The 23,809-nt window shown below is 39.0% G+C and overlaps 1 protein-coding gene across 10 annotated transcripts in view; it reads right to left on the bottom strand.

Annotated features, from left to right (window-relative positions):
* Positions 1 to 23,809, bottom strand: part of RNF130 (ring finger protein 130) — a 142,871-nt gene that overhangs the window by 53,054 nt on the left and 66,008 nt on the right. For 6 of the 10 annotated variants that reach the window (XM_086407869.1, XM_086407870.1, XM_086407871.1 and 3 more), the window contains one exon: positions 23,054 to 23,304. The exons of the other annotated variants lie outside the window; for them this stretch is intronic. In XM_086407869.1, the coding sequence (XP_086263995.1) occupies positions 23,054 to 23,304 (251 nt within the window). The remainder of the gene's footprint in view (positions 1 to 23,053; positions 23,305 to 23,809) is intronic. 10 annotated transcript variants of the gene reach the window in all.

The raw sequence follows: 23,809 nt of genomic DNA, 5'->3' as shown, positions 1-23,809 counted from the left end.
TATTATAAGTAATATCACAATGAACTGTATAACAAGTATGTCTTGTTTTATACTTTTGCAAGTTTATCATCAGGTTAATTCCCAATCAGTTAGATTACTAAGACAAAAGATAAGTGCATATGCATTTTGCAAGACATTACAAATTCCCACTTCCTCACCACAGAAACTGTACTATTCTGTATTCCCATCATCAATGTATAAGAATGCTTGTTTCCCCTACAATCTTATTAGGAAAGTATACTGTCAAATCTTAGAATTTTTTTCTTTTCTTTGCCACACTGATTAAAAGGAATGGTATCTCAGTTTGGTTTTAAGTCATACTCAACTTAGGAATGTGGCTGAACATCTTTTAAAATTTTAAAAACCATCTGCATTTCTTTTTAGTCAACTATTTTGCTTTTGCCCATTTTCTTCTATCAGGTTTTCTGTCTTTTTGGTGGGGAGAGAGTAGGTCTTCTTTATATAATCAGTGTCGTTAGTCCTTTGTCTGTAATGTAAGTTGGAAATATCTTTTCAGTTTGTCACTCATTTTTTGATTGTCCTCTCATATTTTTTCTTTAAGAACAGTCAAATTTATCATTCTTATCACTTTACTGGATTTTGAGCCATAATTCAAAGTTTTCCAAATTCTCCATCAAAAAAATAGCCCACATTTTCTTCTAATAATTGTAGTTTCGTAATTTATAATTACATCTTTAACTCATTTGAAATTTATCCTCATGTACAACTGAGGAATGGATCTAATTTTATCTTTTTCCAGTTGTCCCAAATAATTTATTAAAAAGTTCATCTTTCTCCACTGATTTGAGATATTTTATATTAAATTTCCATATTCAGCTGTGTCTATTTTTAGATTTTGCATTTTGTTCTACTGCTGTTTATTCATGGATTAACTCTTAACACTCTTTGAAATAAGAGGTTTTGGTAATCTTGAGAAAGACCAATGGAGTTGGAGGAATTAAGTTCCCTGACTTCAGACTATCCTACAAAGTTATAGTCATCAAAACAATATGGTACTAGCACAAAAACAGAAATACAGGATAGAAAACCCAGAAATAAACTCATGCACCTATGGTCAATTAATCTATGACAAAGGAGGCAAGACTACATAATGCTGGGAAAATAGTATCTTCAACAAATAGTGCTGGGAACACTGGACAGTTCCATGCAAAAAAAAATGAAATCATTCTTTAACATCATACACAAAAATAAGCTCCAAATTGATTAAAGACCTAAATGTGAGACTGGACACTATAAAACTCCTAGAGGAAAACATAGGTAGAACCCTTTCTGACATAAATCACAACAATATCCTTTTCGATCTATCTCCCAGAATAATGGAAATAAAAACAAAAATACACAAATGGGACCTACTTAAACTCAAAAGCTTTCGCACAGCAAATGAAACAATAAACAAAACGAAAGGATAACCTACAGACTGCAAGAAAATATTTGCTATTAGTGTGACCAACAATGGATTAGTTTCCAAAATTTACAAAAAGCTTATGACACTCAACAGCATCAAAACAAACTCATCAACAAGTGGACAGAAAACCTAAACAGACATTCCTTCAAAGAAGACAAACAGATGCCAAGAGGCACATGAAAAGATGTTCGACATCACTAATTATTAGAGAACTATAAATCAAAACTACAGTGAGATATCATCTCAGACCAGCCAGAATGGTCATCATCAAAAGATCCACAAACTATTAATAAATGCTGGAGAGGGTGTGGAGTGAAGGGAACCCGCCTACACGGCTGGTGGGAATGTAAATCGATGCAGTCACTATGGAGAGTAGTGTGGAGGTTCCTAAAAAACTAAAAGCAGAGCTACCATATGACCCTGCAGACCCACTCCTGGGCATCTATCTGGACAAAAACATGATTCAAAAGGACACATGCATCCCAACGTTCACCACAGCACTGTTTACAATAGCCAAGACTTGGAAACAACGTAAATGTCCATCCACAGAGGAACGGAGAAAGAAGATGTGGTATATATATACACACTAGAATATTACTCAGCCATTAAGAAGAATGAAATAACGCTATTTGCAGCAATGTGGATGGACCTAGACACTGGCATGCTGAGTGAAGTAGGTCAGAGAAGGAGAAATATCATATGATACCTGTTTAATGAGGAATCTAGAGAAATGATACAAGTGAATGAACTTACAAAACAGAAAGAGACTTACAGACTTAAAGAACAATCTTATGGTTGCTGGGGTAAAGGATGAGCACAAGGGATAGTTAGGGAGTTTGGGATGGAAATGTACACACTGCTATATTTAAAATGGATAACCAACGGGGACCTAATGTATAGCACACAGAATTCTGCTCAGTGTTATGTGGCAGCCTGGATGGGAAGGGAGTTTGGGGGAATGCATACATGTGTATTTATGGCTGAGTCCCTCTGCTGTTCACCTGAAACTATCACATTATTTGTTAACTGGCTATACCTTGATACAAAATAAACAGTTAAAAAAAACCAAGGATATATTGCACAACACAGGGGATATAGACAATATTTTATAACTATAATGGAATATAACCTTTAAAATTGTAATTACTGTAATGTACATCTGTAATTTATATAAATAATATTGTACAGCAACTGTACTTCAATAAAAATAAACAATTTTTTAAAAGGGCTTTTCTATTATCAATAAACAAAATATTATTTTACAAAATAAATAAAAGGCTTTGGAACTTTCCTGGTGGTCCAGTGGCTAAGACTTCACACTCCCCATGCAAGGGCCTAAGTTTGATCCCAAGTCAGGGAACTAGATCCCTTATGGTACAACTAAAGATACTACATGCTGCAACTAAGTGTTTCCATCCACAGTGAAGACTGAAGATTCTGTGTGCTGCAGCTAAGACTTGGTGCAGTCAAGATAAATACTTTTTTTTTTAAATAAGAGGTTTTATAATGTATTATAAAACTTAGTGTGGCTAACCACCTTTCATTGCGCCTCTTTTTCAAGCTTTTTCTTAATTCTTCTAAATAAATTTTATAACTACCTTATCTAACCCCAGAAAAATATCTGAAGATAAACTTATGAATAAACTTAGGAAGAAATGATGTATTTATTGTACTGAGTATTTATATTCAATAGTAAGTGAAGTGAAGTGAAGTTGCTCAGTTGTGTCTGATTCTTTGTGACCCCATGGACTGTAGCCTGCCAGGATCCTCTGTCCATTGCATTTTCCAGGCAAGAGTACTGGAGTGGGTTGCCATTTCCTTCTCCAATATTCAATAGGAGGAAGGTGCCCTTTCCATTTGCTTAAGTATATACTTAGTCTTTCAGGAGTGTTTTGTAATTTTTCTCATATAGGTTTTATATAGTTTTAAAAGTTCATACCAGTCCATCCTAAAGGAAATTGGTCCTGAATATTCACTGGAAGGACTGATGCTGAAGCTGAAACTCCAATCTTTTGGCCACCTGATGTGAAGAACTGACTCACTGGAAAAGACCCTGATTCTGGGAAAGATTGAGGGCAGGAGGAGAAGAGGACGACAGAAGATGAGGTGGTTGGATGGCATCACCAATGTGATGGACAAGAGTTTGAGCAACCTCCAACGGTTGGTGATGGACAGGGAGGCCTGGAGTGCTGCAGTCCATGGGGTCGCAAGTTGGACACAACTGGTGACTGAACTGAACTGACTGAAAGTTCATACTTGGGCTTTCCTGGTGGCTCAGTGGTAGAGAATTCGCCTGCCAATACAGGAGACATGGGTTTGATCCCTGGGTCGGGAAGATCCCCTGGAGAAGGAAATGGAAACCCATTTCAGTAATCTTGCCTGGAAAACCCCATGGACAGAGGAGCCTGGTGGGCTACAATCCATGGGGTTGCAAAAGAGTCAGACACAACTTAGCAACTAAACAGCAACAACAAAGTTCATACCTAGATTGATCTATCCATCCGTCCATCCATGGCGCGTTCCCTCCCATTTTGCCTTTCAATTATTTCTGTTTGTTAATTTTACATCTTGTTCCTTTACTGAATTTTTCTCTTATTTGCTGTAGTTGTTCCATTCATTCCTTTGGGATTTTGAGAACGACCTTCAGATCAACTAAAAACAGTGATATTTTTCGAAGACTCATGTATCTTGTTGCTTTTCCTTATCTAACTGCTTACATCACTACCTATAGCACAAATTAAATAGCAGAGCAGAACACATGCAGCTCTGTTTTGTCTTGACTTTTGGTTTAAAGAGTCGGACACGACTGAGCGGCTGAACTAAACTTAGTTGAAACATCTCTATGTTTATCCATTGAGTTTATGGCTTTCATGCTTAGAGTATGTGCTGCTGAGTCTTCTGAACGCCTCAAGAGCTAAAGCTGCTCCACCATCCTCTGTATTCCCTAAAAGTCCTTAATGGGTTGCCAAGGTCTTTTTTTCAGTTGTTTACAAATTAGAGTCTGTGGTGCTCTATTTCACCAGCTGTTCTGATTTGTTTGCTGGGGTTTCCACTCTGAGTGAAGGCCTTTCCTTCCGATTTTTGGTTCTTAGGACCATCCATTCTTTCTTTTGGCTCCCTTTCTTGGAGCTACAGTGCAGGTCTTGCAGCTGCTAGTTGTTTAGCTTGCCCATTCTTTTTCTAGGAGGTACCCTGGCTCTTTGGTATCACTGAAGATGCTGTCTGTGGGGCTTCCCTTTTGCTATCCTAGTTCTTCTTCAAAGATTTGGGAAGAATAAACAAAACACCCACTGCTTTCATTTTGCTCACATAAGAATTCTACTGAAGAATTTCAAACAAAAGAGTTCCATGATGAGATCTGAATTTTTGAGAATTCAGATCTGACCTCCAGAGAATGTATGTGACAGAGAAAAGACTGGAGACTGAGAGACCAGGTAGAAACAGTACTTGAAAGAGGTAAGAAGGGCCTGAATTAGGTAAGTAGTAGCGAGGCAAGAAGAAAGAACAAAGGAAGAAAGATTTAGGAGGTAAAACTGACGGAACCTAATGACTGATTAATGTGGAGGCATGAAAAGAGAGGGAAGTCAAGAATGGCCATTTCGACTTCCTAGTTAGTAACTGGCTATGCACGAGAGGCATTACAGAAGACGAGAGACTGGAAAAGAGTAGAGCAGGTGCTGGTGGGAGAACGAGTGTGGCTTCAGCAAGTTGATCTGAATGTGTGCAGGGTATCAAATCAGGAAAGTAAAAGGTGCTCAGTTGTGTTCGATTCTTTGCGACCCCATGGACTGTACAGTCTGTGGAATTCTCCAGGCCAGAATACCAGAGTGGGTAGTCATTTCCTTCTCCAGGGGATCTTCCCAACAAAGGATTCGAACCCAGGTTTCCTGCATTGGAAGCAGATTCTTTACCAGCTGAGCCACCAGGGAAGCCCATCAAATTAAGAGATCTCCCATAAATATTTGGTTATATCATCACTTCCACATCTAAACTTTCAGAACATCTTTTCCTTGTGTTTGATAATAATGCCAAATATCTTCATTGTAATATTTTTTCTGTGGACTTGGCGTCTGTGTTATTATCTTCTTCTGGATTATCCCTTGAGTTTTAAATATCTCCCTCAATATTTCCCATCACTTTGTGACACGTATACCTCAACTCCTGCTGACTTCCAAATATCTAAGATGAAGCACAAATTCCTTTTGTGAAGATAATTTTTTATTAAGATTCCTTACCTTCACCTCACTACCAATGCCAGGTTGTTTTTTTAAGATATTGTCTGTGGGGCAAATGCTTTAAATCTACCTTGAATGCTTAATAACAATATGATAATGATGATATAGTGAGTAAGATGTATTCAGTACACACAATGTGCTAGGTACTGTGGTAAGATCTTCACATGTACTGATTCAGGACATCTTCATGATCATTTTATAAGAATTACATTATTCTCATTTTATAGAAGAAGAGATTGAAGCACAGAGAGATTAAGTAACTGGCCCAGACTGAGAGCTGCTAAGTACGTCCTAGCCTGACTTCCCAAAAAGACTGGAGGGGGAGATGTTGTTTAGTTGCTAAGTCATGTCCAACTCTTCGGAACCCCATGGGCTGCGACACACCAGGCTCGTCTGTACTCCACTGTCACCTGGAGTTTGCTCAAGTTCACCTCCACTGAGTCGGTGATGCTATCCCACCATCTCATCCTCTGCTGCCCTCTTCTTCTTTTGCCTTCAATCTTTTCCAGCATCAAGGTCATCTGCATAGGAGCCTCAGTTTCAGCTTCAGTCCTTCTAATGAGTATTCAGGGCTGATTTCCTTTAGGACTGACTGTTTGAACTCCTTACAGTCCAACGGACTCTTAAGAGTCTTCTCCAGCAATACAATTCAAAAGCATCAATTCTTCACTGCTCAGCCATTTTTATGGCTCAACACTCACATCCATACATGACTACTGGAAAAACCATCAGTTCAGTTCAGTCACTTAATTGTGCCCAACTCTGCGACCCCATGGACTGCAGCATGCCATACTTCTCTGTCCATCACCAACTCCCGGAGCTTGATCAAACTCATGTTCATCTAGTCAATGATGCCATCCAACCATCTCATCCTCTGTCATCCCCTTCTCCTCCTGCCTTCAATCTTTCCCAGCATCAGGGTCTTTTCCAATGAGTCAGCTCTTTACAATCAGGTGGCCAAAGCATTGGAGCTTCAACTTCAGCATCAGTCCTTCTAATGAATATTCAGGACTAATTTCCTTTAGGATTAACTAGTTTGATCTCCTTGCAGCCCAAGGGACTCTCAAGAGTCCTCCAACACACAGCTCAAAAGCATCAATTCTTCGGCGTTCAGCTTTCCTTACGGTCCAACTCTCACATTCATACGTGACTACTGGAAAAACCATAGCTTTGACTAGATGAACCTTTGTCAGCCAAGTAATGTCTCTGCTTCTTAATATGCTGTCTAGGTTGGTCATAACTTTTCTTGCAAAGAGCAAGCATCTTTTAATTTCATGGCTGCAGTCACCATCTGCAGTGATTTTGGAGCCCCACAAAATAAAGTCTCTCACTGTTTCCATTGTTTCCCCATGTATTTGCCATGAACTGATGGGAGCAGATGCCATGATCTTAGTTTTTTGTTAAGTTTTAAGCCAGCTTTTGCACTCTCCTCTTTCACCTTCATCAGTGCACTTCAGTTCAGTCACTCAGTCGTGTCCGAGCCCTTGCAACCCCATGAATCACAGCACGCCAGGCCTCCCTGTCCATCACCAACTCCCAGAGTTCACCCAAACTCATGTCCATCGAGTTGGTGATGCCATCCAGCCATCTCATCCTCTGTCGTCCCCTTCTCCTCCTGCCCCCAATCCCTCCCAGCATCAGGGTCCTTTCCAATGAGTCAACTCTTCACATGAGGTGGCCAAAGTATTGGAGTTTCAGCTTCAGCATCAGTCCTTCCAATGAACACCCAGGACTGGTCTCCTTTAGGATGGACTGGTTGGATTTCCTTGCAGTCCAACGGACTTTCAAGAGTCTTCTCCAGCACCACAGTTCAAAAGCATCAATTCTTTGGCACTCAGCTTTTTTCACAGTCCAACTCTCACATTCATACATGACCACTGGAAAAACCATAGCCTTGACTAGATGGACCTTTGTTGGCAAAGTAATGTCTCTGCTTTTCAATATGCTTATCTAGGTTGGTCATAACTTTCTTTCCAAGGAGTAAGCGTCTTTTAATTTCATGGTTGCGATCACCATCTGCAGTGATTTTGGAGCCCCCCAAAATAAAGTCTGACACTGTTTCCACTGTTTTCCCATCTATTTTCCATGAAGTGATGGGACCAGATACCATGATCTTCATTTTCTGAATGTTGAGCTTTAAGCCTACTTTTTCACTCTCCTCTTTGACTTTCATCAAGAGGCTTTTTAGTTCCTCTTCACTTTCTGCCATAAGGGTGATGTCATCTGCATATCTGAGGTTATTGATATTTCTCCCGGCAATCTTGATTCCAGCCTGTGCTTCCTCCAGCCCAGTATTTCTCATGATGTACTCTGCATATAAGTGAAATAAGCAGGGTGTCAATATACAGCCTTGACATACTCCTTTCCCAATTTGGAACCAGTCAATTGTTCCACGTCCAGCTTTAACTGTCGTTTCCTGACCTGCATAAAGATTTCTCAGGAGGCAGATAAGGTGGTCTGGTATTCCCCTCTCTTTAAGATTTTTCCACAGTTTGTTGTGATTCCCACAGTCAAAGGCTTTAGTCAATGAAACAGAAGTAGATGTTTTTCTGGAATTCTCTTGCTTCTTCTATGATCCAGTGGATGTTGGCAATCTGATCTCTGGTTCTTCTGCCTTTTCTTAATCCAGCTTGTCCATCTGGAAGTTCTCAGTTCATGTGTTAAGCCTAGCTTGGACAATTTTGAGCATTACTTTGCTAGTGTGTGAGATGAGTACAATTGTGCAGTAGTTAGAACATTCTTTGTCATTGCCTTTCTTTGGGATTGGAATGAAAACTGACCTTTTTCAGTCCTGTGGCCACTGATGAGTTTTCCAAATTTGCTAGCATATTGAGTGCAACACTTAAACAACATCATCTTTTAGGATTTGAAAAGTTCAGCTGGAATTCCATAACCTCCACTAGCTTCATAGACCTTTGTTGGCAAAGTGATGTCTCTGCTTTTTAATATGCCATCTAGGTGTGTCATGGCTTTCCTTCCAAGGAGTAAGCATCTTTTAATTTTATTGCTGCAGTCACAGTTTGCAGTAATTTTGGAGCCCAAGAAAATACATCACTGAAATGATGGGACCAGATGCCATCTTAGTTTTTTGAATACTGAGTTTCAAGCCAACTTTTTCACTCTCCTCTTTCACCCTCATCAAGAGGCTCTTTAGTTCCTCTTTGCTTCTGCCATTAGAGTGGTATCATATGCATATCTGAGGTTGTTGATATTTCTCCTGAAAATCTTCATTCCAGCTTGTGATTCACCCAGCTCAGCATTTCACATGATGTACACTGCATAGAAGTTAAATAAGCAGGGTGACAATATATAGCCTTGTTGTATTCCTTTCCCAATTCTGAACCAGTCAGTTGTTCCATGTCCACTTCTAACTATTGTTTCTTGACCTGCATACAGGTTTCTCAGGAGATAGGTAAGGTGGTCTGGTACTCCCATTTCCTGAATTTTCCACAGTTTGTTGTGAGCCACACAACCAAAGGCTTTCATGTAGTCAATAAAGCAGAAGTAGATGCTTTTCTGGAACTCCCTTGCTTTCTCCATGATCCAACGAATGTTGGCAATTTGCCCTCTGGTTCCTCTGCCTTTTTGAAACCCAGCTTGTACATCTGTTAAGTTCTCAGTTCATCTACTGCTGAAGCCTACCTTAAAGAATTTTGAGTATAACCTTCCTAGCATGTGAAATGAGTTCAACTGTCCTTAGTTGGAACATTATTTGGCACTGCCCTTCTTTGGGACTGGAATGAAAAGTGACCTTTTCCAGTCCTGTGGTCACTGCTGAGTTTTCCAAATTTGCTGACATACTGAGTGCAGCACTTCAACAGCATCATCTTTTAGGATTTTAAATGGCTCACCCAGAATTCCGTCACCTCAACTAGCTTTGTTCATAGTAATGCTTCCAAGGGCCCACTTAACTTCCCATTCCAGGATGTCCGTGACCACACCATTGTGGTTATCTGGGTCATTGAGACCTTTTTTTGGATATAGTTCTATGTATTTTTGCTGGAGCGGGGAGGTGTATTGGGAACTTGCAGTTTTTAAAAGTGAAGGAGGAGGAGGAGGAGGAAAAGGAGGAGAGGAAGGGGAGGAGAAAAGTGTCCTCATACCATTCTTTTGTATACTGCAGTTTGAGACTCACTAAACTAAGTATGGCTTCCCAGGCGGTGCAGTGGTAAAGAATTTACCAGTAATGCACAGGATGCAAGAAACTCAGATTTGATCTCTGGGTCAGGACGATCCCCTGGAGTAGGAAATGGCAACCCACTCCAGTATTCAAGCCTGGAAAATTCCATGTACAGAGGAGCCTGGTGGGTTTATAGTCCTGGTGGGCAATGAGTCAGGCAACTGAGCACACACACAAAACCTAAGTATAAAATAGCAACCCTAGCTCCAAAGCATTTCCCATAACCCTCTACCCACTCACTCATATTCTCTGTACTTTAGGTAATAAGGTTACTCAAGTTTCCACCTCATCACATACGGAATATTATGGAATGGGACAAAACCACAGAGGGATGTATTATTTTACAAAGGAGAAAATCCAAAGCCAGAGAGAAGTGAGGTGATTTACCTAAAGCTAGTAAAAGTGCTAAGACCAGAACCTTTGGTCTCCTGACTTTCCAGCCCAGTTCATTTTTCCATCCTAAATGCCTAAGATTTCCCATTTATAAAATATGAAGGGATATTGATCATCAAGGGCTATAATTACTTATTTCACTTGTGTAAAGACATCAGTAATAATGTGAACAGTATTCTACGTATGGATTCAGTGTGTCCAAAAGGTTTAAATTGGTAGAAAACAATTTAAACAACTCATACTGCTTCACTTAACAGGAATAATCTGTTCACAATGAGACGGTTCTCAGTGGACTGATGATAGGTCACTTTAATGAGACTCATCTCAGGTTTCTGTTTCAATCATCAGAACTTTCCCACAGATTCAGAATTAGGTCAGCATTAGCAGATAATTAGATTTTCTTCTTTTAGACACTGATGAAATCTAGATGCTGTAAATATAATTTTTCCCTGATTAAAGTAACTGAAAGCACCTTCTTTCATTCATTCTCTCATCACTATTACCTTTTCCCTTTTTTTCTGAAAAGAAACATCCCCAATGCTTTTCCAAGGTAACCACCTGTCTGTGGCCTAATTCTTCTCCCGGCTCTGTACATAACTTTGTTTTATTAATATTATTTTCCTTTGTTCTTCAATATTTTCCTCTTTAGGAACTCTTTCCCCTAAGCCTGTCCTTAACAGAAAAAAAACAAAAACAAAAACCCTCTGATGACTCCTACTGCTTCTAGACTAAAGTCTGAATTTTTCAGCACGAGAGTCAAGCCCTTCATCTTCCAGTCAATGTGCTCATCCAGGATAGGTTCAGTCTTAGGTCTCCTCCCTTTTTCTGATGTGATTCAACTCTGCTGTCTCTCCTGTCAGCTCCCCACAGCTCTGTGGAAAACAATCCCTTTGCCTTTCTGCCCATTTTCTGTCTGATGAAGTCTTATCCTTTAAAATTCAGCTCAAATGTCACTACCTTCTCTGTGATATCACTCTAGTAATATCACTCTGCCCCCAAAGAATAAATCTTAAACACAAAGTATTTTGATTACACCTGTCTGCCTTTCCAATAGAATGCACTCTTATTCTTTAATTCATTTAAGCCATTTACTGAGATACTGTGACATGCCAGGCCCTATGCTAAATGCCAAGGATGTAGAACTGAATGTCTCAGAAACATTCTGATCTCAAAAGAATATTTTGTGCTAGGAAAACAAAGTCTTAAGCTTTGATATAACATTTAGAAAGCATATAGTCTCTGAATATGGAAAGTGGTATTTATCAACGTAAATTGATCAGAATAGCAGGACATGAAAAAGAAGTTAAAGTAACTTGCAATGTATTTAAAAAGTGGTAAAATAATACATTCTCAGTTCAAAGATCTATTTTCCTTTTTCCAGTTCTTCTGGAATTATTAGTCCCTAAAAAACATAATAAAATTCAATCTACCATCCAATAATGAAGAAATCTGTCTCTTTTGACTACATAATCTATTCCTATGGGAAAAACCTTGACAGTATGCAACTTCTCCCCCTCTAATCTAGATGGGAAAGACTTTTCAAACCCATCATTTTCAAAGATTATGCATGCAAAGTACTAGCCTTCCTCTGAAGAATATTCAATACACATCCATATTCTCCCACACAAGTCCATTTTCCAATTAGCTATCTTCCAAGATAAAAATGGGCAACAAAAGCATGTTTCACCTTCAGTAGCCTTGCGATATGTAGGAAGTCTAAGAATACTGTATACACATTTTGGTGAGAAGCTTTAATGAGTTTTAAGTACCTTGGAAACCATATGCATTTTCACCAGGAGTTTCATAAGAAGGTCTTCTAAACTCAGTAGTCCTAGGTTATGGAATTTTTTTCTAATATCTACCTTATTCCTCAACAGTTAAATAAAAGTTTTATTGTTCTGGTTTGTCAAACTCGACCACTTTGAGATTAAGGGTACAATATTAACTATGTAATTGTGAAAAAGTTTAAGTACCCTTTCAATAAAACATACCACATATCTGTCCTCTTATGTGAAATAACTATCACTGTCTTATAAGGTGACATTTGAGTTTACCATTAGCCATCATCTGATCTGTTTGTATTCAGATGTATTCTAACCAATTTTCAGGAAGAGCAACCACAGGTATCTAGAAGCGATCTAAAAAGCCAAAGCATGAGATTCTTATCTCACATGTAAAACGGCATCAACTGTGTACACTGCACTGTGCTTAGAAAGTTATTTACAACATATGGCTCTCTGTGGTAGCATATTCTTTTTTTTTAATCACAAGCTTATATACTGGTTTTATCTGCTTTCCCTGTTCTCTCCAATAATATTTAGATAATAACAATAACACATTGAAAACAATGTACAGAACTTGCCATGCACCAGGTGTCATCATACTTATATGATACTGAGGAGAGTAATCCATTCGGAAATCAAGATAATGTTCATATTTCACTTAACAATCTAACTACTTCTTTTTAAAAGAGCATATTCTATAGAAAGAACTGCTTCACGATGACAGTTTGTGGGAGAAAACGAGGCTCTCGCTAAGCTTACTTTTTGTTCTCTGCTAACAGTTCTGGTTTCTCTTTTAAAATAATGAAAGGTTTCAACCAGTTGAGGTGCTGCCGCCACTGCTTGTGTTTAACTTTAGCAAGCTAAGCTTTTCAAGCCACATGAAACATCATCAAATTTGCTTCTCAACCTTAGGAAAAAACAGAAGGAGGAACAAAGGTCAGAATACCAGACCCCGCTATACAGTCTGGGGAAGAATGCTTAGGAAGTCTGTGTGCAGTCAGCCACAAAGCCAGTTTCCGTTTGCGGTGCACACCAGATGGTGATTGTGCTGACTCCTTCATTACACACAGGTCACATGCTGGGTGCTAACTAAAGTACTACTAAAGAGCAGGCTCCTGGGGTAAACAATCTGCTTTTTTCAAAAGTCCTTGAGAAGCACTACCTTCAAACCAACAATATAGGGCTTGCTTGCAGAGAACACCCTTTTAGAACTACTCTTGAGCATTTTACTTTTAGTTTTCCATAATGGCAATAATACATTTAAAAGACACCTTTAAATTTATTTTTAAAAGGAGTACAACATGCTAGTTAGTTAAGTTAGTAACAGAAGGAAGAGAGAAAGAGTTGAGAGAAAGAGTTGTTGCTGAGAAACAAGAGTTAGAAGGAGGAAAAGACTAGGCAAGGAACCAAACTCTGCAGTACCATTTATTCTTAAAACTCATGTCCATATATTATATTGGTTAAAATTTTCAATTTAAAAAAGAAGGTAACATCACTGGTTAAAGAGGGTGGGTAAAAGAACACTTCAATGCTATGCTTCTGCCCTTCAAAGAAGCTGAAGAGCTTCAGCTGACTTCTATTTTCTTCAAATATCACTGGATAGAATTTCTTGCCAGGTGCTTTGAAGATAAATAAATAAATGCTGTCAACTTGTTAGTGCTGATCTGACTATGTATCCCTCCATTTCATCAGAACTCGATTTTATGGCTATTCACTTTGTCAAAAGGGCTTCTCAGGTGGCGCTAGTGATAAAGAACCTGCCTGCCAATGCAGGAGACATAAGAGACTTTCCTGGCTCGGGAAGATGCCCTGGAGGAGGGAATGGCAACCCACTCCAGTTATTACTGCCTGGAGAATCCCATGGACAGAGGAACCTGGTGGGCTACAGTCCATGGGGTCGCAGACAGTCAGACACGACTAAAGTGACTTATGCATTCATTCTGTCAAAAATCTCAGCAAATTGGTGCATTCTATTTTAAGGCTGTAAACTTTATTTTATACATGCATATCTAATAATCTTTTCTATGAAAGTGTCATAGTTTTAGATCAGTTAACCCTTTCATCTAATATCCCTTTATCACTTCAAATCACCTATATCCAAGTCAAAAATCATGTGAGATATTATAGGAACTCTCAGTTCTCCTACAACAGACAGGCCCCATTATTCCAAGGTGCACCCCTCTATACCTAAAAAGCCCTGGACAAAACACAACAAATCAGCATAGTAAGTCTCTGAAAGGTAGAGGAGGTGAGCTGCCTAGGGGCCTTAAGACTTGAATGCTGTGTAATGAGTTTCCTGGCCTCATATGTCTCACACAAGATGCTGCAGAAACCTCCAATCTGGTACTCCCAACAGGAACAGATCCCCTCCCCTCCCCTAGTCCAAAAAAAGAGCCTGCTTCCCCAAGCTAAAGTACCAGGAAGAGTGGGCTACACACATCTTACTCTAGCAAAACACCAATGGAAAAATTGCACCTCTCTTCCCACAATGGTTTCAGCAGGATCCACTGGGAAAGTGAACCTCCCTCTCCCTGACTTCTTAGAAGCAAGCTGAGTGTACTGATCTAATCGACATCTATAAAACATTCTACCCCATAGCAGAATATACATTTTTTTCCCCAAGCACCCATCAGACATTCATCCAAACTGACTAGATCTTAGACCATAAAACAAACCTCAACAAATTTAAAAGAACTGAAATCACAGAGTATTTCTCTGATCATAATGAAATCTAATTAGAAATCAGTAACACTAAGACAGTAGCAAAATCTTCAAACAAGAGAAAACTCAATAAAACACTTCTAAATAAGTGTGTATTACAGGTCAAAGAGGAAGTCTCAGAAGAAAAAAATTACATAAAGTTGAATGAATATAAAGGATATCAAAGCATATGGGACACAGTTAAAATAGTGATGAGAGAAAACAACAGTACATGCTTACAAGAGAAAGAGAAAAGTTTTCAAATAAATAATCCAAGTTCCTATCTTTTAAAATTCAAGGAAACTTGTTTTTAAAAAGAATCAATAAAATTAAGAAGGCGAGGGTGGGATGATTTGAGAATAGCATTGAAACATGTATATTATCATATGTGAAACAGATCGCCAGTCCAGGTTCGATGCATGAGACAGGGTGCTCAGGGCTGGTGCACTGGGATGATCCAGAGGGATGAGATGGGGAGGGAGCTGGGAGGGGGGCTCAGGATGGGGAACACATGTACACCCATGGCTGATTCATGTCAATGTATGGCAAAAACCACTACAATAAAATAATTCAGTTCAGTCGCTCAGTCATGTCCAACTCCTTGGGACCCCATGAATCACAGCATGCTAGGCCTCCCTCCCTGTCCATCACCAACTCCCTGAGTTCACTCAAACTCATGTCCATCGAGTTGGTGATGCCATCCAGCCACCTCATCCTCTGGCGTCCCCTTCTCCTCCTGCCCCCAATCCCTCCCTTAAAAGCATCAGGGTCTTTTTCAACAAGTCAACTCTTTGCATGAGGTGGCCAAAGTATTGGGACTTTCAGCTTCAGCATCAGTCTTTCCAATGAACACCCACGACGGATCTCCTTTAGGATGGACTGGTTGGATCTCCTTGCAGTCCAAGGGACTCTCAAGAGTCTTCTCCAACACCACAGTTCAAGAGCATCAATTCTTCGGCATTCAGCTTTCTTTAGCGCTCAACTTTCTTTAGAGTCCAACTCTCACATCCATACATGACCACAGGAAAAACCATAGCCTTGACTAGACGGACCTTTGTTGGCAAAGTAATGTCTCTGCTTTTGAATATGCTATCTAGGTTGGTCATAACTTTCCTTCCAAGGAGTAAGTGTCTTTTAATTTCATGGCTGCAATCACCATCTGCAGTGATTTTGGAGCCCAAAATAATAAAGTCTGACACTGTTTCCACTGTTTCCCCATCTGTTTCCCATGAAATGATGGGACCGGATGACATGATCTTCGTTTTCTGAAATGTTGAGCTTTAAGCCAACTTTTTCACTCTCCTCTCTCACTTTCAACAAGAGGCTTTTTAGTTCCTCTTCACTTTCTGCCATAAGGGTGGTGTCATCTGCATATCTGAGGTTATTGATATTTCTCCCGGAAATCTTGATTCCAGCTTGTGCTTCTTCCAGCCCAGCATTTCTCATGATGTACTCTACACAGAAGTTAAATAAGCAGGGTGACAATATACAGCCTTGACGTGCTCCTTTTCCTATTTGGAACCAGTCTGTTGTTCCATGTCCAGTTCTAACTGTTGCCTCCTGACCTGCATATAGGTTTCTTAAGAGGCAGGTCAGGTGGTCTGGTATTCCCATCTCTTTCAGAATTTTCCACAGTTTATTGTGATCCATACAGTCAAAGGCTTTGGCATAGTCAATAAAGCAGAAATAGATGTTTTTCTGGAACTCTCTTCATTTTTCCATGATCCAGTGGATGTTTGCAATTTGATCTCTGGTTCCTCTGCCTTTTCTAAAACCAGCTTGAACATCTGGAAGTTCGTGATTCATGTATTGCTGAAGTCTGGCTTGGAGAATTTTGAGCATTACTTTACTAGCATGTGAGATGAGTGCAATTGTGTGGTAGTTTGAGCATTCTTTGGCATTGCCTTTCTTTGGGATTGGAATGATAAAGTAATTAGCCTCCTATTAAAATAAATAAATTTTTTAAAAAAGAGAAATTTCTCAAAAGACTGACGAAGATAAAAAGAGAAGATACAAATAATTAAAATCAGTAATGAGCATGAACTATCAGTACAGACACTGCAGTCATTAAAAGAACAGGGAGTAGTACTATGAACAATTTTACGTTCATAAGTATGACAATATATAAAAAAAAGGGCCAATTTCTCAAAATCCCCCAAAAAGATGAAACACAACCTAAACATTCTTTTAACCATTAAAGACATTAAGTTTTTACAGCTTCTCCCTCAAAACTACAAACCGGTATCTCTCATGAACTTAAGATACCAAAATCCTCAACCAAGTACTAGCCAATCAAATCCAGCAATGCACAAAAAATTATATTCCATAACCTAGTGGGATTTATTCCAGGTATATAAGACTAGACCAAGTACAGTTTATTCCAGGTATGCAAGGCTTGTTCAACATTCAAAAATCAACAAATGCAATCCACCACAGGCTAAAGAAGAAAACAAAAAAATCATATGATCACATCAACTGATGCATAAAAAGCACGTGACAAAGTCAAGCACCCACTGGTGATAAAAATTCTCAGCACACTAGAAACAGAGAGACCCTTCCTCAACTTGGTAAGAAACATGACAGTTATCCACATATTAACTTACTTAACAACAACAGACTGAATCCTTCCCTCTAAGATTGGGTACAGGCAAGGATGCCCACACTTTCCTTTACTGTTACTCAGCATAGTTCTGAAAGTTCTAGCCATTGCAATAAGGCAAGAAAATGAAATAAAGCACCGAAACTGGAAAGGAACAATTTAAATAGTTACTATTTTCAGATAACATTTGGAGAAAGAAATGGCAAACCACTCCAGTATTCTTGCGTAGAGAATCCTGTGGACAGAGGAGCCTGGTGGGCTGCTGTCCATGGGGTCACACAGTCGGACATAACTGAAGCAACTTAGTATGCATGCATGCATTGGAGAAGGAAATGGCAACCCACTCCAGTATTCTTGCCTGGAGAATCCCAGGGACAGAGGAGCCTAGTGGGCTGCTGTCTATGGGGTCGCACGGAGTCGGACACGACTGAAGTGACTTAGCAACAGCAGCAGTAGCAGCAGATAACAAGATTGTCTAGCAGATAACAAGCAGCATATAACAAGCGCAGATAACAAGAAAACAGCAGATAAGAAGCAGATAACAAGAAAACAGCAGATAACAAGCAGCAGATAACAAGAAAACAGCAGATAAGAAGCAGATAACAAGAAAACAGCAGATAACAAGAAAACCCCAAGCAATTTATAATAATAAATGAGTTTACCAAGGCTGCAGAACACAAAACTGATATACAAAATTCAATCACATTTTGATATTCTTAAAATAAACATGTGGAACCTGAAAGTAAAAACACATGTAGAGTCCATTTGCCATTACATTACTTTTTATAGTCATTCCAAACAAAACAAAATTCTTAGGTATAAACTTAACAAAACATGAGAGGATCTGTATGCTGAAAAGAATAAAATGCTATTAAAAGGGGAAAAAAGACCTAAAAAAATGGAAAAACAAAGTTCATGAACTGAAAGATTTAACATGATAAATATATAAATTCTCCTCAAATAATCAATAGGTTTAATGCATTCACATCAAAATTTCAGCAAGTTTTTTTTTTTTTTTCGGTAGAGACAGAGACAAACTTATTCTAAAATTTGTATGAAAAGACTCTAGGACCTAGAATAGATAAAACAATCGTGAAAAGGAAAATAAAATGGGATGGATCACTGTACCCAATAGTTAGGCATAATATATAGCTTAAGAAAGAAGACAGTGTGGTATGAACATAGCCAATGGATGGGTCAAACAGAAAACCCAGAAATACACCCACACAAATGTGCCCGAGTTTTTTGACAAAGGTGCAATATTGGACAGACATAAGTATAAAAAGGAACCTCAATCTAAGCCTCACACTGTATATAAAATGTAATTTAAAATGGGTCAGATACAAAATGTAAAACTTTTTGAAAAGTATTAGAAAATCTTTGGTATCCAGGGTAAGGCAAAGAATTTTTACACTTGTCAGAAAAAGCACAATTCATAAAGGGAACACTGATAAATTAAGCTTCACCAAAATTAAAAATTTTGCTCTTCAAAAGACCATCAGAGAAAATATTTGCAGACCATAATTCTGACAAAAGACTTGTATTTAGAATATATAAAGAACACTCAGAACTCCACAGTAAGAAATGATGCAGTAGAAATGGGTAAAAGAGAAACCGTCTCACTGTGGAGGACATGCAGATGGCGTCTGGCGGTGAAGGACGGCCGACACCACCAGTCACTCGGGAGACGCAGACTAACATCACAGAGGAGATGTCACTGTACACCCATCAGAATGGCGGCAATGAAAGATAGTGACCACACCAAATGCTGGCAAGGATGCAGAAGAAGTGGGAATGTAAAACAGTACAGCTGCTTGGGAAAAGAACGGCAATTTCTTACAAAATTAAATATGTACCTATCAAAGTAACTCAAAAATTCCACTACTGAACATTTATGCCAGGGAAATGAAAACTCATGCTCATGCAGAAACCTGTACACGAATGTTCATAGTCACTTTATTTATAATAGCCAAAATGGGAAATAACTTGGTTACCAAGTCATGGTACATCCAAGATACAGAATACTAGTCACCAACAAAAGAAATAAATTACTGATACATACAATCTGGGACGATCTCAAGGGAATGTATTAGATGAAGAAATCCAAACTCCAGAAGTTAAGTACTCTATGATTCCATTAATATAGCATTTTTGAGACAACAAAACTATAGTGGAGAAACAGACTAGTGTAGTCAGGGGCTAGGCACAGTGCAGGAGAGAGGGAGGTGGCTATGGCTGACTGTCAAAGAATTTGCACAAAGGGTCCTTGTGATAACAGGACTATATCTGGACTGGGAGGCGGTCACCTGAAATTGCAAAGAACTACACACATTCCAGCACAAGTTTAACTGGAAAAATCTGACTATCAGTATCAACATCAATATCCTGGTTGTGATATTTACTATAGTTAGGCAAGATTTTACATCTAGGGGGAAATGGGTGAAGGGTGTTTGGGATCTCTCTGCATTATTTCTTATAAATGTATGTGAAGTTACAACTATCTCAAAATGAAAAATTAATAAATGTAAAGGCCTGGGAGGTATTTCTGACAAAAACATAGATAACCCGAACCTAATCATGAAGGAACAGACATCAGACAAGCTCAAATCCAAAACAACTGGATTATAATCTTCAATAATGTCAATGTCATGAACAGGTTAAAAGAGACATGACAACTGAATACAACAAACAATTTGACTGGACCAATCCAGGGTTTTCTTTTCTATAACGGTCGTTATTAAGACAATTTTACAAAACTTAGAAAAGGTATATAGATCAGACAATGATATTAATGTTAATTTCATTATCTTGATAATCATACTGTGGCTATATAAGAAAATGTTCTTGCTTTTAGAAAATATACAATGAAGTATTTAAGTGTAAAAGGGTATCTTATCCCAAATTTACTCTCAGTTCTTAAAAAATTATATATAGATGGGAAAACAATGGATACAGTGACAGACTTTATTTTCTTGTGCTCCAAAATCACTGCAGAAGGTGACTGCAGCCATGAAATTAAAAGACACTTGCTCCTTGGAAGAAAAGCTATGACCAACCTAGACAGCATGTTAAAAAGCAGAGATATCACTTTGCCAACAAAGGTCCATCTAGTCAAAGCTATGGTTTTTCCAGTAGTTGTGTATGGATATTAGAGTTGGACCATAAAGAAAGCTGAGTGATGAAGAATTGATGCTTTTGAACTGTGGTGTTGCAGAAGACTCTTGAGAGTCCCTTGGAGTGCAAGGAGATCCAACCAGTCCATCCTAAAGGAAATCAATTCTGAATATTCTTTGGAAGGACTGATGCTGAAACTGAAGCTCCAATACTTTCACCACCTGATGTGAAGAACTGACTCACTGGAAAAGACCCTGATGCTGGGGAAGATTGAAGGCAGGAGGAGAAGGGGATGACAGAGGATGAGATGGTTGGATGGCATCACCGACTCAAGGGACATGAGTTTGAGCAATCTCCGGGAGTTGGTGATGGACAGGGAAGCCTGGTGTGCTTCAGTCAATGGGGTTGCAAAAAGTTGGACACAACTGAGCAAGTGAACTGAACTGAACTGATACACATAGAAAAGGAAACAAGGTAAAATGTTCACAGCTGGACAATTTGGGCAAGAAAATACTTTATACTATTTTTACAACTTTCTGTAGGCCTGAAATCACAAATAATAAAAATTATCATGATAAAAATTTCAAAGATGTAGGATGCTGCACAGAGCCTGGCACACAAAGGTTCAATAAATTATACTTTTCAGATGTTTTATATATACTTTCAGATGCAGAAACAAGTTGAGAAGCTATATAAACTGCAAGACGGACTGTGGCAAATTGGCAGTAAGGTCAGGATTTGAACTCCATACCAAAGTCTATGTTTCTTTTCACTAGAATGAGGAAGGATGAAAATTTTATACACCCCCACCTTGCACCATCCCCTACAGGGATTTACAGGTGCTCTGTCTGAATAGAGAATTATGTTATATAAAAAATTTTTTTAATTTTAAAATTTTAATTGGAAACTAATTACTTTACAATATTGGGGTGGTTTTTGCCATACATTCACATGAATCTGCCACAGGTGTACATGTGTTCCCCATCCTGAACCGCCCCCCCCACCTCCCTCCCCATCCCATCCCTCTGGGTCCTCCCAGCATACCAGCCCTGAGCACCCTGTCATGCATGGAACCTGGACTGGCGATCTGTTTCACATATGATAATATACATGTTTCAATGCTATTCTCTCAAATCATCCCACCCTCGCCTTCTCCCACAGAGTCCAAAAGTCTGTTCTTTACATCTGTGTCTCTTTACATCTGCTGTCTTGCATACAGGGTCATCGTTACCATCTTTCTAAATTCCATATATATGCGTTAATATACTGTATTGGTGTTTTTCTTTCTGACTTACTTCACTCTGTATAATAGCCTCCAGTTTTATCCACCTCATTAGAACTGATTCAAATGCATTATTTTTAATAGGCGAGTAATATTCCATTGTGTACATGTACCATATAGGCACATGGGCTCAATAGTTGTGATACATGGGCACGCCATGTGAAATCTTCCTGGACATGCCGTGTCCATGCATCACAACTAATGAGCCCATGTATCTGTAGCCCATGTACCTAGAGCCTGTGCTCTTCAACAAGAGAAGCCACTCTAACGGGAAGTCCATGGACTGCAACTACAGAGTAGCCCCAGCTCACTGCAACAAAAGGGAAGCCCATGTGCAGTAACAAAGACCCAATGCAGCCAAAAATAATAATTAAAAAAACTGGCTTCAAACCATGCTCCACACTATTTACTTCTTCAGTTCAGTTCAGTCTCTCAGTCGTGTCCAACTCTTTGCGACTCCGTGAGCTGCAGCACACCAGGCCTCCCCATCTATCACCAACTGCCAGAGCCTACCCAAACTCATGTCCATTGAGTCGGTGATGCCATCCAGCCATCTCATCCTCTGTCATCCCCTTCTCCTCCTGCCCTCAATCTTTCCCAGCATCAGGGTCTTTTCAAATGAGTTAGCTCTTTGCATCAGGTGGCCAAAGTATTTACTTCTTAGTTTCTTAGAAATACCTAGGACTGGGACCTAACATCCTACACCTGCTCCAGGGCAGATATTCTGTATACAGCACATCAAACAAACTATTAATGAGTAACAAACTGACAGAAAACCATCTGCAAGTCCTTTACTACAGGGCAGTATACTGTTTTTCCTGTGCCTTTATTCATCTTAATACTCAGTACTTAGGCTGTGCTTGTCAATATAATTTCCAGGGTGACTAGACAGATACATCTCTTCTATTGGTCCTTTTTGACCTCATCAATGCCTTGTGGCTAAGATTAAACAGGACAGATAATTCACATGGGAAAAAAATTCACATGGAACAAAAGTATATACAGTGAAAAGTCTCTGTCTTTCATCCTTCCAACTCCCCTGCTACTGACAACAAATGTTACCAGCTTAAAAACGCAACTTTGCAATATTTTTTCAAATTACTAGAATTAGGTATATCACACTCTGATATTAAGCTAACCACTCACCTGGAATATTCCAAGTGATCACTATAAACTTAATAATTTCTCCATTTAGGTATTTCAAATACCCTTAAAAACTTGTATAGATATGTTTTTGACCATTTTTTAATGAAAAAATGTTCATATTGTGTATGATTACAACAGATGTCTATGAATTACGGCCAGTAAGCATTAATCACTATAGAGTACTGGTAGCTCACCTGGTTCCTGTCCCGGGCATTTGTATACCTGATCTTCTGAATGAAGTAGAATATGAGCCAGGCTGAAGAAATAATCATCAAAACAATAAAGGATATTGACACGAAGACTAGAGAACCACGGCTGAAGTTCTTTGGCGGCATTCGAGTTCCAACAGCTATTGTCATTTGTACAGAGATGTTTTTCTCCAGATAACTCAAAATATCTTTACCCCTCAATTCTGTAATCATGACAGCAATAATATCTCCAGTGCCTGTAATGTAAAATAAATATATATACTCAAGTGACATTTAAAATTTACAGAATATCAAATATATAAAAATGTTACTTAGAAAAACTACTGCAGTTTTTGCTAATGGCAAGGTTTTGCAGGTTCAAATGAAATGAAGTTTTAATTGGGTATGCTGGTACCAAGTGGGAAAAGAAATTTGATGTGTACTACTTAAGATTTAAACAAACACACTTAAAGCGTAAAAATGACTGTAGTGGTAAAAGCCGTATTAATTTGTCTTACAACTATATTTGAAAGACAGACCATTAAATCGGCCAAATGTAACAAGAGATAGTGCAAATCATTGTATTATACAGCAATCATGCTCAGTTGCTCAGTCGTGTCCAACTCTTTATGACCCTGTGGACTGTAGCCAAGCAGGAAAAGTGCCAGGCTCCTCTGACCATGGGCTTTCCCTAGCAAGAATACTGGAATGGGCTGCCATTTCCTACTCCACGGAATCTTCCGGACCCAGGGATCGAACCCG

The sequence above is a fragment of the Bos grunniens genome, chromosome 7 (genome assembly GCF_055505025.1).
Source record: "Bos grunniens cultivar Pamir isolate PY7600 chromosome 7, Bosgru_T2T1.0, whole genome shotgun sequence".
Taxonomy (NCBI): domain Eukaryota; kingdom Metazoa; phylum Chordata; class Mammalia; order Artiodactyla; family Bovidae; genus Bos; species Bos grunniens.
Note: the sequence above shows the minus strand (reverse complement) of the source record. Positions and strands in the feature narration are given on the sequence as shown.